Below are 15,809 nucleotides of genomic sequence, written 5' to 3'. Positions count from 1 at the left end.
GTCATAAAAATGTGTTGACTATATAACAAAGATTTTTTCAGCTCTTTATGTAAAGAGGAAATGAGTAGTAAAATAGTTCAAATGAAAATTTGATTTACAGAGATTTGTATTCTCTACTGACAAAATTAATTTTGTGCTGCCCAGACAAAGGTAATTTGCATTGCTGTGGACAAGAATCATTTGCATTGTTACCAGTTTTCTGCAGCTTAAGTTTTATCCCTATAGAGCTGCAAATAGCTTAGTCAAAAGCTATCCAGGATCATAGAGTTAGTGATTCTTAAGGGTCCTTTGGAAAATGTCCAGCATTCTACTGAGAGGTCATGCAAGACAGTTTGGGTGTCCACTATTTCCTATATCAAGCAAAGTGTTATACATGTATTAATCTTAATGGATAATTATAAAAAAACAAAAACTAAAGATCTGGTGCACAAATTCGTGCATGGGTAGTGTCCGGCTGGCCCACCCCAATTGGGGCTGATACGGCTGGGCCGGTTGGGGGGGGTGAGGGGGGAGGAGACACGGGAGGTTGGCCGGCTGGCCCCATCCCCGATCAGGGTGCGGGGGCCGATCGGGGCCTCAGTGCGTGTCAAAGCAACCGGTCATTCCAGCGCTCTGGTCACTTGGCTTTTATGTATATAGAAATGATAGGAACCAGAACATTTTTTAAAAATATATTTTATTGTTTTTTTTACAGAGAGGAAGAGAGAGGGATAGAGAGTTAGAAACATCGATGAGAGAGAAACATCGATCAGCCGCCTCCTGAACACCCCCTACTGGGGATGTGCACGCAACCAAGGTACATGCCCTTGACCGGAATCGAACCTGGGAACCTTGAGTCCACAGGCCGACGCTCTATCCACTGAACCAAACCGGTCAGGGCAAGGAACCAGAACATTTAAGTCTGTGCTGTGTTGAAAGTGTGTGGTATGTTAATAGGCAGAGCATTTTTCATATTATCAAATCCTCTAGTGTTCTAGTTAATGCTAAGTCCTAGAGATCTAGTGTACAGAACAGTGCCTAGAGTTAATAATACCGTATTGTAATCTTAAAATTTTGCTAAATAAACTAAAGAGCATAAGAGGAAACGTTTTGAGGTGATAGCTATGTTTATGACATTGATTGTGGTGATGCATTTACAGATGTGTATTTATGTCCAAACTCATCCAGTGGAATTATATTAAAGAATATATTAAATATATTCTGTTTGTCAACCATACCTCAATAAAGTGGTTTTAAAAAAAGTGAATAATTTACAAAATAAATAATCATGATTAGGTTCAGATACCAAACCCTAAGTCTCGATTCAACCATTGTCATACACCTTCAAAAGTGTACAACAGAAATGTTCATTTCTATTGAAATAGTCTGATCTAGTTTCAGTGCCAGACTGTTTCTTTGGAGATCATGCCTCATTCTTAACTTTTTCATGATTGGATAACCAGCTGTAATGGTGATGATATTCTGGACAACAGATTCATATGGTACTAAGTAACTAATTTCAATATCTGAAATAGGCATAAACTGGTTGTATTAGTAAAATGACTGCATTAGCCACCAATCCTCATAAAACTTTTTAGCCATTCCCAAAGAGAACTGCCTTCTCTGTTTAGGAGGAAGAGAAAACACTTGAATAGCAAATAACTCTAACAAACAGATTGGCCTGCCTTGGTTTCCTGCCCATACTCAGAAAGACAGGAGGTCAGACTGACCCTGGTGAATCTTTGGTTAAGGAGCAAATAGCTTTAGGAATAGGATAATTTTTCTTAAACCATATAGCTGATGGAGATTTCTTATTTAGATTTCAACAACAAATGAACATCTGTTCTTTTCAGTGTAACTAAACAAGCTGTTCTTGTACCTGATAAATACAGGCTATGGCTCTACCAGTAAATTCTGCAAAATGTGCAGGACAAAAGCACCGATTGTACTCAGCATCCTCCTGGGTGTGTATAAAGAGATCAGAAAGCACCAGGGTTGGTTCCTTCGTTTGCAACCATTATTTCAGCTCCATCACATATTTGGTTCCCCAAGAGGGCACAGTTTTAAATGTCCCCTATGGTAGATGGCTCTGGAGTGTTTTGCATGCACGGATGGGGTTCCTGTGTAGAAAAACATCCTAGGGCTGTATTAAAAACAAGTACAAACCTGGCTGAAATAAACATTTCATGCTGCAAAGGCTGCTCAGGAAATGAAGCCTAGCACATATTTCACACTGCGACGTTACTAATGTAGTGCTCACTTTCATCCATTTATTGAATTAATAGAACATTGTTACATCGCACAATTAAAATGAAATGGTGGAACTGGCTGTAAGTAAGAGAACTTGAGAGCATTGTTATGTAAATTCTTAGCAGAGGCTCTGAATTCTCTCTTTCTTTCTTCCTTTCTCTTTCCTTCCTTCCTTCCTTCCTTCCTTCCTTCCTTCCTTCCTTCCTTCCTTCCTTCCTTCCTTCCTTCCTTCCTTCTTTCTTTCTTTCTTTCTTTCTTTCTTTCTTTCTTTCTTTCTTTCTTTCTTTCTTTCTTTTTTCTTCTTTTTTTGGTCATGTCTGCAGAGTGGTACTGGCTAATCCCAGGAGCTGAGGTAAAACGTAGCATTCTTTTTTATTATTTAACTCCCACATTGTCTGGGAGGAGAACCCCCTGGCTTAATTACATGAAGTATATGAATGAATGAATCCCATAGGATTAAGGCTGCATCTCTGGGTGTATGCGCTGCCATGGGCTTTGAAAGGAGATGCTTTCAAGGAAGTGGCTTTGATGGAAGTGGACGAACTTGGGTTGTGGTTATTCACACCCACCGCCTTCATGCACACGTCTTGGCTAGTTAGAACCCACACAGAGTGAGAGCTGAGAGGTCCTCCTGGGATTTTCAGGTAAAGGATAGGGGTGTCCTAACCTTGCTAGTCGCCCAAGTCAGTGGGGAAGCTCCTCTGCAGTGCCCTCCCGACTCTTCCCAAGGATTCCATTACTGCGGGCTCTTGAGCCAGGAACAACATGGGAATGGGAAGTGCCACTGTCTTTGAATGGCATATCCATGTTTCTAAATATGACAGCAGCCTATTTACAATAATATGGAAAGAGAGGGGAAATATATCTTTTCTTTTTAAAATACATTTTTATTTAGTTTTTCCAAATAAATTTTATTGATTTCAGAGAGGAAAAGAGAGGGAGAAAGAAAAGCATCAATGGTGAGAATCATTGATCAGCTGCCTCTTGCACGCCCTTACTTGGGATCCAGCCTGAATCCCGGGCATGTGCCCTGACCAGAAATCGAACTGTGGCCTCTTGGTTCATAGGTCACCAATCAACCAACTGAGCCACACAAGTGGGGCGCGAAATCAGTCTTAATCAGTGCCATAAGCAATAGGTCCTAGATTGTCATAGTCATAATGTAAAGACTTCTTTTGCCCTTAGTAGAGTTATATATAGATCCTAATGACCACTGATAAGGTTAATGTTGGTCCCAACAGATGTAAAAATAAACTCTAGAGCAAATTTCAGGTCTGAACAATCCAGGAGGTGTAAAAGCCATTGCAAAACACAGCTACTGTCCCCTGTCTGTCCTTCCTGTAAATATGAACCAAGAGGTCATGGGTCCTGAAGAATGGAGATAGGTGGCTACCCTGGGAAGTGAATCAGGCTGATGAGCTCCAGGCAGAGGGCACAACAGATGCAAAGAAATGTGACAAGTTCTGAAATGGTTTGATTCACTTGGTGCAGAGAACCACTGGGAAAGTGGTAGAAGATGGGGTAGAAGGACGGGCAGGTACACAGGATAAAGGCTTCATATGGTACGCTGAGTCCTGCTGGCTTTTATAATAGCAGAGCCAACCCCCGCTACAAGACAGGCAGGCCAGGGGCCAAAGCCTGGACAGAACCTGAAATCATACAGGGGATTTTAAAACCCTAAGAGTTATGGGAAGAAGGGAAAGACTGTGCACACTCTGAAAACACAGATTTTTGTGTAAATTAGATAATTTTTGACAACTTTATGTGTTTTCACATTCTCTAAAAGGAGGAAAAAGCGCTCCTCTTTCCATGCCAAGCACCTCTGCAAGTCCTCTCTGTGTGTGTCTCATTTCTTCTTCTTATGCTCCCTCCCTCGCATGTTGAAATAGGTCTTCTTTCTCTCTCAAGCCCACTTGTGCTCCTTTCTCTTCATACCTCTATTTTCATGATGGATGTCAGTACGTTGCTAGGCAGCTGCCAGGCTCAGCCCACCACTCAGCATTCTGAATGCTGCAAATTAGCCCCAAATAGCTAGAAAATCACCCTTGCGCACCTGCACTGTGCTTACTATGAGAGCAGGAATACAAGTGAAATGAACAACCCAGGCAAGTTTGCAGAACCAGGGAAATGCGTCCCTATTTCAGCATAGTCAGATTGTTACATTCGTGATGTGCATGCCAGGTAGAGAAACCCCACAGAGCCCTGTGCGAAATAATCAATGAAATGGTCATAGAAGAAACTGCATCCTTATCCCGTAAGACCTAAAGTTAATGAAAAATAATCTCAAGTAAAGTGAAAATATACAAAAATAAGCATGAAGCAAAGATAGAACTTGTAAGTTTCTACAAATGTTGCCTATAAGCATTGTCGGTTCTTCCTAGCCCCTGAAAAACAAAGTATCAACACACACACACACACACACACACACACACACACACACACACACACACACTCATTAATTCTACTTCACCCTGACCTTTACTTTTATTTGTGTGGTGAACCACCAGAGCCGCCCACCACGTGTGCGTCTCCACCATCTGCTAATGTCTTTATGCTGTAGGAACCTGCTTTCTTCTGTGTCTCTGGCATTATCTGGATTCCCCAGTCACCAAATCCAGCAGCCCCTTCTCAGCACGGACACACTTTCAGCTCCCTGCAACATTGAGCACTGATGACTGCATTCCAAACTCTGCTCTCCCTTGGCTACCAGCCCCAGTCCTGCCTTCCTGCCCAGTCCCATTCCTCCTTGCTCTGCCCTGATGGGCTGTTTTTCTCTGTCAGTCTTCCAACATAGAGCTCCTGCGACATTTCCTGTCCTGTTTCTGTGGATTGTCCAGTCCATCCTGAGGGAGGAGGAGGTTAATGGTCCTCCCCACACATTATTTGCAGGAACTAAAATACGTCCATTATCAAAAAGGTCCTGACATAAGAAAACCACATCTTTTCTGAGATGTAATTTTGATAAAAATGCCATGCTGTATATTTGAGTATACGCAGTGAAATTAGAACACATCTTGGTAACCTCCGCATTTCATGGCAGAGATTCTTCTTGTAATAGGTGCTCAATAAATATTTGCTGAATAGAAAGTGTAAGGGGTTCCAGAACTTAAATCTTCATAATAGAATTTTCTTTTGAATGAAGAGATGACGTTAATACTCAGGAAACAGAAACTCTTTCCAAGAAACTGCATCTCAGTTTTGTTTTTGAAGTATTAGCTTGATATAAATGCTTTGTTTTTTTCTGAGGAGATGCTTCTACTATTTCTTGCAGATTTCTTAAAGTAGTGAGTTTAGTCACTACAAGATTTTACCTGACTTCTATGGTTACTGCATAAACTTTTTTTTTGTCTCTAGGTCTGCAACGGGTAGGATGTCTTTTTAAAACTAAAAGGAAAAATGACTTTTGAAATGAGAAATATTAATTCCTTTCCTTAGGTTCTGCTTTATAGTTCTCAATTGTTAGCTTTTCTCTGCTTCAAATGCAATCTATCCCTCTTAGTGACCTCAAAATAAGTATGTCCTATGATGTGGTCCTTTCTTATAATTTCATAAGTTATCTGATGTGGTTTCTGTTATTATTTTAACATCATCATACTCCTGATACTATTTCCATCAGGAAATCGTATTGGTTATGCCTCCAAATATGGATAGAGTTCAAGTCCAACCAGTTCCTACCACTTCCATTGCTCCCATCCTAGGCTGTGGGAAAGCCTCCACATTGTCTCCCTGGCTGTCCACTTGCTCCACTGCCACCCACTCTCAGCTGAGCAGCTTCAGTGATTCTTTTATGTCAAGTGATATAACTTGTCTGCTCATTCCCAGCTCAGAGTCAAAGCCAAAGTCCTTAGAATCACGGCCATGATCCGAATCTTTACCCATGTGGTTACCTTTGTGAATCCTTCTCCTCCCCCTTCTCACTTGCTCTGTTCCAGCCACCTCCTTGCTATTCCTCCTTCCCCAAACAGGCAGGCACTACCCCACTCAGGACTTCTGGCCTTGGCTGTTCCCCAGAGAGCGCCACCGCTTGCTTCTCATCCTTCAGATATTTGCTCACAATGAAACTTTTCCTGCTTTCTTCTTCTTCATCTCTTTCATTGTGTCTGACATTCTTTCCCTTTACATTTCTATCTGCTCTATCTCCATCAAAGAATGTCAAGGATTGTCATCTGTTCTGTTCCCAGATTCATTCCCAGTACATATTTTGTGCTCAGTCAATATTAGTTGATTGATTAAATGAACCTCAATGAGCCACAGGACCACCAATTCTAGACAGAACTAGATCCCAATCATTTCCCTCATCCCAAGAGAGGATGAGATAAGAATGGGTTTCCTGGAAGAGGTAGCATTTATTTCTTACCGCCGGTTGACTTATCTTGGACACAGGGCAGATGTCAGCCTGAGCACAGAGTTCTTCAGTGGGTTGTGGTGTTTTTATCTTGAACAAAAGAGGCTTGGAGTGTGTGGGGATGAGAGCTGAGAAGTCCTACCTGTGACCACACCCATGCTCAGGACCATATAGTGCTCCAAGCTCATTATTACCATTTGGCCTCAGATGGAGTTTCTGTGAGGTTAAGTTTAGCACAGCATTAGACCAGGGACACCACCTACAGATGACACTCACATTCCAAAAGACGAGGTGATTTTAATTACACTAAAATAGAATGCCTTACCCTGTCTAAGATGACGTTTTTGTCTTTTCGGTTGAAATGTCAGAATTATACCATTTTAGGTGTCAAAAGAACAATATAAAATGAGAAAAAAGGCACCAAGGGTAAGAATTTTTTTTCTGACTTGTTAATACTGTATTCAGATACTTGAATTATTGTCAATTCAATTCTTGGTGATAATTAACAAAGTTCCAGAATGAAACAATTATAGGAGAACAAAAAGATAATTTGACTGATTTCTTTTCATTATGTAGCTCTGGCTAAATGGAAGAAATGCATTGATTTTCCTGAGCTTGAATGGGTCTGTATTTCATTATAAGTTCTGATTGACTCTTATAGGAGAGGTCCAGTCACCCAAAGGTCAAAAGCAACAAATTATCTCTGCATGTCCCAGTCCTGATGATTACTATTGGGTTTTATATTTTTTGTTTTTCATGCTCCTTTTCCTTACTAGAACCATCTAGCACTGGGGGCTTGTTCATTTCTGCCTAGACTGTAGCAATGGTCATGGAGAAATTGCCTCTGGAGTTAGATTGCCCTGGGTTCAAATCCAAGATCAACCACTTTTACCATCTGTATAAGTGTCCTCAGGCTGCCTTAACAAAGTACCACAAACTAGGTAGCTTAAGAGAATAGAAACATATTATCTCACAGTTCTAAAGGCTGGAAGTCCAAAACCAATGTGTCAGCAGGCCATATGCCCCTCTGACGCTCTGGGTAGAATTCCCCCTCTCCTCTTTTAGCTTCTGGTGGTGGCCTAAAATCCTTGGTGTTCTTGCCTTGCAGCTCATATCCAACCTCTGCCTCTGTCATCACATGTCATTTTCCTCTTCTTATAAGTACACTAGTAGCCCTGTGCACGAAATTTGTGCATGGGTGGGTGGTGGTAGTGGTGGTGGTGGTGTCCCTCAGCCCGGCCTGCACCCTCTCCAATCTGGGACCCCTCAGGGGATGTCCAACTGCCGGTTTAAGCCTGATCCCAGGCCGACTGGCAGTCGGACATCCATCTCACAATCCAGGAGAGCTGGCTCCTAACTGCTCACCTGCCTGCCTGCCTGATTGCCTCTAACCATTCTGCCTGCTGGCCTGATCGCCCCCAACTGCACCCCCTTCCAGTCTGATCACCCCTAACTGCCCCCCTGCCATCCTGATTGCCCCCAACTGCCCCCTCGCCAGCCTGCTCACCTTCAACTTCCCTCCCCCCCCCAGGGTTGTGCTCACCCCCAACTGCCCCCCCACTGGCCTGCTTGCCCCCAACTGCCCCACCTCTACCAGCCTGCTCACCCCCAACTGCCCCCCTCCCACCAGCCTGCTTGCCCACAACTGCCCCCCCTGCCAGCCTGCTCTCCCTAACTGCCCTGCCACCATGGCTTTGTCCGAAAGTATGTCCAGAAAGTCTCCCGGTCTAATTAGCTTATTACCCTTTTATTAGTATAGATAGTCATATTGGATAAGGGCCCACCCATTAATGACCTCATCTTACCTTGATTACATCTGCAAAAATCCAACTTCCAAATTGGGTCTTGGGGTGGTGGTGAGGGGGCGGGGGGAACAATTCAACCTATACCCATCTGTGTGAACTAGAGCAACTGACTTAATTTATGTGATCATCAGCTTTCTCACTATCAGATTATCATGCAGACCTCCTACAGTGATGAGGAGCATGTGGAGTAACATATGAAAAGCCCCTTGTACTCCTTCAGTGCTCAAGACATGTTACTTCTCATCTCTTAAATTCCCAGCTCAATTTCCTAGCATCATTTATGTGTACTTGCTTCATACAAAAACAATGGAACAGACATCATGGAAGGTACAAAGATGACCCCTGCTTTAGGGAAGCTCATACACATTGAAGACTGACAAGAATAGTCTAGTATTTGTGTCGTATCCCAAGAAATACACATACAGTAAGAAAGGGGAGAATTACTTGCTAAGTGGCTTGACAAGGGCCTCATAGCAAATTTGCTACATGTTTGGAACCTGAAGCTGTGTTTAGATTTCCCAACCCAGTTTCTTTCCTAGCCTAACACATTGTACAATTATATTGTTTGTCATCCCTGGACCAAACATTGTGAAATAAAATCCATGTTTGCTGAAGTCATGTACCAGCATCTTTTGGGGATGCCCATAACGTTTAGGCATCCATCCCACTGCTCTCTGCACACTTTACTTTCACGTCCCAACCCTCCACAAACACACACATACTCCATTAGACCCACTTGTTCTCTCTGTTCCACCCTTGAAATACATCTTTCTCTTCTGCAGCAATCATAATATGGCCAGTAAAAAATAGCTACCAACTTCAGTGCCTGCTGGGTAGGAAATCACATTCTTGCCTATTATTAAAAAAAAAAATCCACTGAATGCTTCTGTCATCCATAGATCATCTCAGTCCACTCAGTGTGATCAAAAGGATGAGCAGGATTTTTATATCCTTGCCTCTGGCACTACAATTGCATGTTCAGTCTCTGTTACTTGCTATTTTTACTCCTTTCTGTACCCCAAATTTGACACATGAGCAAAAATCTATACAGGAAAAGGAAGGGTATTGCTGATGTTGATGTATTTATTTTATCTGAGTCAAGATTAGGAAGACTATGACAATTCTCAACCCGGGACAAATAGTAGAGAGACAGTCACTGACTTCTGATGCTTTGACCTAAAATTGGTTGATTTTATGATGGAGCTACACATATACCCATTCCGTAGAAACCGAACTTCCGATGTTGAATTTTGATCTTTTCCCAGGCCATAGGTATGCCCTAGATTCTCTCCTGATGCTGGGACATGGCAGTGAGCCTCAGCTCCCAGTCAACCACATGATCGTGAGCACAAACCATCAACACTCTACAGTGTATTCATTGTGTGAGATGATTTTGCCCAACTGTAGGCTAATGTAAGCTTTCCGAGCACGTTTAAGGCAGGCTAGGCTAAGCTATGATGTTCCCTAGGTTACGTGTATTAAATGCATTTCAACTTCAGATATTTTTAATTTACAATCGGTTTATTGGAACATAACCTCATCATAAGTGGAGGAGCATCTGTCTGAGTGTTCAGTGACAATGCTCAGGATGTAAGAAAGGAAATAAACGTCTGCTACTGAAAAAGTCAAATAGGTATATTTTCTCAGTCTGCATTATAGGCCAGACCCCTAGTTACTGCAGCGCTGGCTCGCATGCTGGGACCTCATTTCTCTACAGCACTTGCAGAAATAAGGAGATGCGTGTAAATCCGCTGTGGCTGTCGGTGGGACATGGCCACTGCTCTCAGTGCTGACTGGGGGGAGGGGGATGTGTAGGCAATGTACTTCCCTCCTTAGTTGCCTTGAGGAAACAAAAAACACTCCTTTTAGAAGATGCCAAATTTGCTGCAGCAAAATGTAGATGAAATGCTAACATAGTCTACAGAAAATAAAAGTAGGTGATTTACCTTTTGGCATTGAGTTCCGTTAGCAGTCCCACATGAGAACCATACATACACAGTAGAAGTGGATGCACTTACACAGATCTTCCCTTGTTTCTTCTGTCCATCCTCCTCCTCCTCTTCCCCTTCCTCTTCTTTCTCCTCCTCTTCTTCCTTCTCCTCTCCCTCCTACTCTCCCCGCTCCTTTTCTTTCCTCCTTCTACTCTTGCTGGTCCTATTCCCTTTTCTTATTCTCTTCTTCCTTTTCCTTCCCCTCCCCTTCTTCCTCTTCCTCCTTCTAATGCAGCTTTACTCATATGTCGGGTCCCATACCATAAGTGCAAACAATTTTTATATTGATGATGTAATTTTGAAAGCAATATTTTTTAATACATCCATAGAAAACTATTATATTGGCAAGCATTTCAGCTAGGGAATGAAAGATAATAATTTAAAGAAACTTCCAGGACATAATACCATGTCCTACTGCAAGATTTCAAATACTCGATTATGTAATATGTGGGGAGAAAGCTGCTCTGCCTCAATAATTCCGGATGCTTTGATATTCCTTTATTATAGATTCTAATTATGTCAAGAGGCACTCTCAAATGGGCATAACATATGCTGTTGTTTCCTAAAAGCTCTATTTTTTAATATCATTCTAAATATTTAAGCAAAAACTAACAGATTAATTCTCTTTTGCTACATGGTTTGCATCACTCCATGATAGTGTTAAACATACATTAAAAGATTGAACAATATATTTGATTCATTTCAAACATCATTTTCCATGTGAAAGATGTGTTATTGCACCGTTGCCTGTTAAAGGCACAATGAATGGAGTATATGGGGACACGTGGAACGGGGGGGGGGGGAGGGATGGGGGCTAAGAAACAGTGTAACAAAGACAGTTCTGTTGCTTATAATCACTGGCTTGATGAATCCAGTCACCACTTTCATGTCCCTGCTGCTTTTCACAGGTATAAGCCCTTGGTGGAGACACTCCCCGGCGAGAAGAAGAAGCTGTCTGCTGAGGAGAAATGCCGGCTTGTTCTCCAGCAGTGTAAATTACAAGGCTGGCAGGTTAGTGACCTACGAGCTCCTAACATACCCGTTTAGGATTTTAAATAAGTGAGCTGAGTCATTGCGGGGAGCCACCGGAGTCTCTCTGGCAAAAACAAATTGCTTTGATGTGTTTGGCAAGGCGAGACACTGCGTGTATTCCCTGGAAACGCATCAGTCTTTCTGACTTCCTGGTTTCAGCAGCGTGCAGCACACACACGAGGGAAGCCACAGGCTCCCGTACGGGACTGACAAGACGTTCCTGTCGCCCCTCTCGGTGTGTCCACGTTGCCGATTTAAATGTTGTCAGGAAAGCTTTTTGAAACATCTAAAAGGTAGCAGAAGCCAGAGAAAGTGAACGGTGAGGACAGAGCCGTGATTTCGTTGGCTCCTGGCTGGTATCTCACAAGTGTTCTTCAGACCAGACTTCCCCAGCTCCAGTCTTGTTTAGGCTCCTTTGCTCTGTTTCTCTTTGCCCTGCTTCTCACCTACCACACACTGAAAATGCCACTGTCCTTTCAACCTCATTTAATGGCAAAATCTTCATAATTGGAAACATTTAATTACGTCCTGTGATCCTTTTGGTTGGCAGAGGCCAGGGGCCCACGGGAGGAATAGCTGGACTTGCAGGGGGAGGAATTCGTATGAAACAGAAAAACAAGAAATACTCCCAAGAAATAGTGAGGCACAGGGTGGTTTTTTTTTTTTTGAATATAAATGTACATTTATTTTTCCAAACATACAATATCACAATAATTAATAGTGATTTTGGAAATTGTTAATCTTGTATATCAAATATGGTTAAGAACTTTTAAATAGTTAAATAAATGGGGAACAGGGTGGGTTTTGTTTAATACCTTAAACAAGGCCAATATGCCACCTTACTAGGATAAGGAAGAGGTTGTTTGAAACTTAAGAGTCAAGACAAGAAGGTAATATTGGAGCAATAATGGGAAACAGAATCAAGGCCAAGGCACCAGGAATTATTGGGCATTTCTAGCTATAAAACAACTCTAAGTGCTTAGGCAGCAAAGGGCATGGGGGCTAATAGTTTTGGCAAAACATAACCATTAGTGGAAAGCAGATATAAATCTCATTTAGAAAATGATAGAGCTTTCATAAGTGAAAATATATGATAATCACTGAGGCCTCAAACAAGATCTTCACTTCAGAAATGACATGAACAGAAGGTTCAGAATTGCTGAGCATGTCTGCGAGTGGTTCAATCTAGGCCAACAGGTAGAGACTACTGGCTTGACATCAACCCACCCATTCTTCTATGATGAAGAACTAAGAACATGGAATTTTAGCACTGATGAGTAATGATTTGATTGTCTGTGCCACCCAATCTTTTTCTTTACCATCTTTTCCCTCTTTCTTTTTTTTCTAATAATGATGGAGTTGAACTTTAAATAACAGTCTGAAGGAGGAGGCTTACACAGTCTGTAGTAATCATGGATGCACATCGTGCCTAAAGATTGCATAAAAAAGGAAGGAGAAATTACTAACACAGAATGATGTGAGCTAGTCACAACAGAGTCATAAGATGTGGGGGCCACGGATAGAACTGCATATCAAGCTTGTAGGTTAACTTAAGTCTTTTCAGCTGAATCATTGCTGGAATGTTTAAGTAAGCTTTAAATAGTAGTGGTTCATGAATAAGTAACTCTAAGATATTCTTGTGTTTTTTCCCTTTAAATAATACTCATGGATAAGAATAATTAAAAAGAAATAATGTTGAGAAAGAAGGTTCCGTTGTAGGAAAAAGGTGAGGGAGTGTGGAATAATTCCTCCACTAAGAAAGTGACTGGCAGTGACCACAATACCTGACTAGCCATCAGTTCTCTGATACACCTGTGTAGTGTAGGAGGTCAAAGTGTGCAAGGGGACTGGGGGACAAGCTGGCAGCCATTTCTGCCTGTGCTAAGATACTTAAAATTGCTGCTGAGGGCAATAATAAATTGAAATACATACTTGGACTTAGAAAAAGTTCATCAAAACAAAAAATTGGAAAAAGCTCGCATTTCATTGCACTATTCCATTTCCCCTCACTCCTTACCTCCTCAAAGGAGCCTAAAAATACAGAAAAAACATAAAAGAGAAATGTATTTATTCATTGAGCAGGTTTGCTTCTGTGTTCCATAGTAAATAGTTGATGAGACTGCTTTCTTCAGCTTCTGCAAAATGTAACCTTCCGGGTGCTTTATCATAGAGGACAAATCATTGACTTCACAGAAATAAAGTTTATCATATGTCACTTTTCTGCTAGTCAGAGAGCAAAAGGATTTTTTTAAAAAAATCATTCATTTTTGACCTGGTAAGTCAGATTCCTCAGTTTGAAAACCAAAGCATTTGTTTGAAATGTGTTGATAGTTGCAGTTCTTACTATGACTCTCTTCTGAGTGGCTAATGGACAAGGATGAACAGGAGCAACAGCAAGATCCTAATGGATGGTTACTGTATCTGTAGCATGATTCCAAAACTGCTGAGAGTTACAGTGTGTGTTTCTGTGAAGCAGGCAGGGTTAATCCTTTGGCTCTGAATAGTTAGCATAAGTTAAATTATTCTTTTCTATAATTTTAAGAACAATGCCAGAAGATAGAGGAGATCAGAGTATTAGCTAGAAATTAAATTCTCTTTACTAAAGGTGTGATTCTTGTATTTTTGCTCTATTGGGTCTTGAAGATCTTACGAGATTTCTTCATTTCTCCTTGACATTAATCAGACCTTGTGCAGTAAAGGCTCTGAATCATCAAGATAGGATTTTAAGTCCATAGTTCTCACACTTTCGTACATGGTAGCAAATGCACAAGTGCTGGTGAACACCAGCATTTCCTTGCTTCAGATGAGGACATCTCTCTGTCCTTCCCTTCAGTGCTGTTGGGTTTGTTTACATATCCACGTGCTATTTATTCTTTACATAGTTGTGGCTTGGGAGTCAATATGAGAGGGAGGTAGTGGGACTTTTTAATATTTTGTAAAAAATGATTTCTCTCTTCTACAGTATGTGTGTGTGTGTTTTCTCCAAAAACCAACTATTCAGGGTTTTTTTTTGCTTTATTTGACTTAAGCAGAATAGCATCTCTATGTAGAAAAAGGAACGTAGGTAGGGTGAACAGTAATGACCTCATTTTAAATGTGAGGAAATGGAGTCTTGGAAATCAGCGTACTGATCAAAATATTAGGTGCAGTTAATATTTAGTTTCAGCGGAAAGGCCCCTTTGCTGACACCGGCATCCAGGTCTTGCCATGCTCTGTTCTTTCCACTGCATTTAACTCGATCTATATCTTTTAATGTAGCCGTCCAACGTCCTTTTATTCAGGTTACAGAACTTGAAAGACATAGCCCAGGCATCCCCGTTGGAGCTTTGATCAAAGGCACTTACATATTCCTTTATCAGCTGGAGCAGATTGCTTCTTGTAGTGAGTGTGTGTGTGTGTGTGTGTGTGTGTGTGTGTTTAATGTTCATAATTTATCCAGTAGATGAAGGAAAAAAAGCTGGCTGCTTCCCGTTGCTGGCCAGTTCTGATCAGAATCTTTTTTACCCAAACTGTCAGCCAAATGACCCTTACATAGCACAGCGCTTTTGGACTTTAGTTCCTAACTGCATCTTGGAAAGAAAAGGAGAAAGGGGAAAGAAAGAAAAGGAAAAGACGATGGAGAAGAAGAACTGGAATTAAGGGAAGATGTGATTGACTTTATACAGTGTTTACTATCAAGTCTAGTCCTGAGAGCTGAGATCTAGATGCTACCCTGCCATCCCTAGGAAATTTTAGGGTTGAGAGAGGATTCATGGGTGGTGCTGGTTGACAGGCGAGTCAGGGTAATTTTGGTTCTAAATCACTACTTGAGCACAGATAGTTTAAGAACGGTCTTATTAAACCATTTTGGTAAATCCACCCATTTTGCAATATGCCAGGCTTTGCTCACTACCACCTTTTTTAAAATACATATTTATTGATTTCAGAGAGGAAGGGAGAAGGAGAGAGAGAAAGAGAGAGAGAGAGAGAGAGAGAGAGAGAGAGAGAAAGGAGGAAGGAAGGAAGGAAGGAAGGAAGGAAGGAAGGAAGGAAGGAAGGAAGGAAGGGACGTCAATAATGAGAGAGAATCATTGATCGGCTGTCTCCTGCATGCCCCCTACTGGGGATTGAGCCTGAAACCTGGGCATGTGCTCTTGATTGGAATCGAACCTGGGACCCTTCAGTCTGCAGGACCGTGCTCTATCCACTGAGCCATCTTTTACTACTATCTTTTAAATCATCACGTCCTCCCACCTCCTTTTAGCTCCTTCTCTGCTTAATTCTTATTCCTTAGATGCACGTGTTTTACAAAATTGTTGATTGTCTCTCTCTCTATTTATTTTCTTTATTGATTAAGGTATTACATATGTGTCCTTATCCCCCCATTACCCCCATAACCCCCCCACTCATGCCTTCACCCCCTGTTGT

At 41.7% G+C, this 15,809-nt stretch overlaps 1 protein-coding gene across 1 annotated transcript in view; it reads left to right on the top strand.

Moving 5' to 3' along the window:
• MYO16 (myosin XVI) overlaps nucleotides 1-15,809 on the top strand; it is a 524,958-nt gene that overhangs the window by 398,788 nt on the left and 110,361 nt on the right. The window contains exon 28 of the mRNA XM_023752474.1: nucleotides 11,279-11,381. Coding sequence (XP_023608242.1) covers nucleotides 11,279-11,381 — 103 coding nt within the window. The remainder of the gene's footprint in view (nucleotides 1-11,278; nucleotides 11,382-15,809) is intronic.

Source organism: Myotis lucifugus, unplaced genomic scaffold, assembly GCF_000147115.1.
Source record: "Myotis lucifugus unplaced genomic scaffold, Myoluc2.0 scaffold_33, whole genome shotgun sequence".
Classification (NCBI taxonomy): domain Eukaryota; kingdom Metazoa; phylum Chordata; class Mammalia; order Chiroptera; family Vespertilionidae; genus Myotis; species Myotis lucifugus.
The sequence above is the reverse complement of the archived record's forward strand: the minus strand, read 5'-3'. Positions and strand labels throughout refer to the sequence as shown.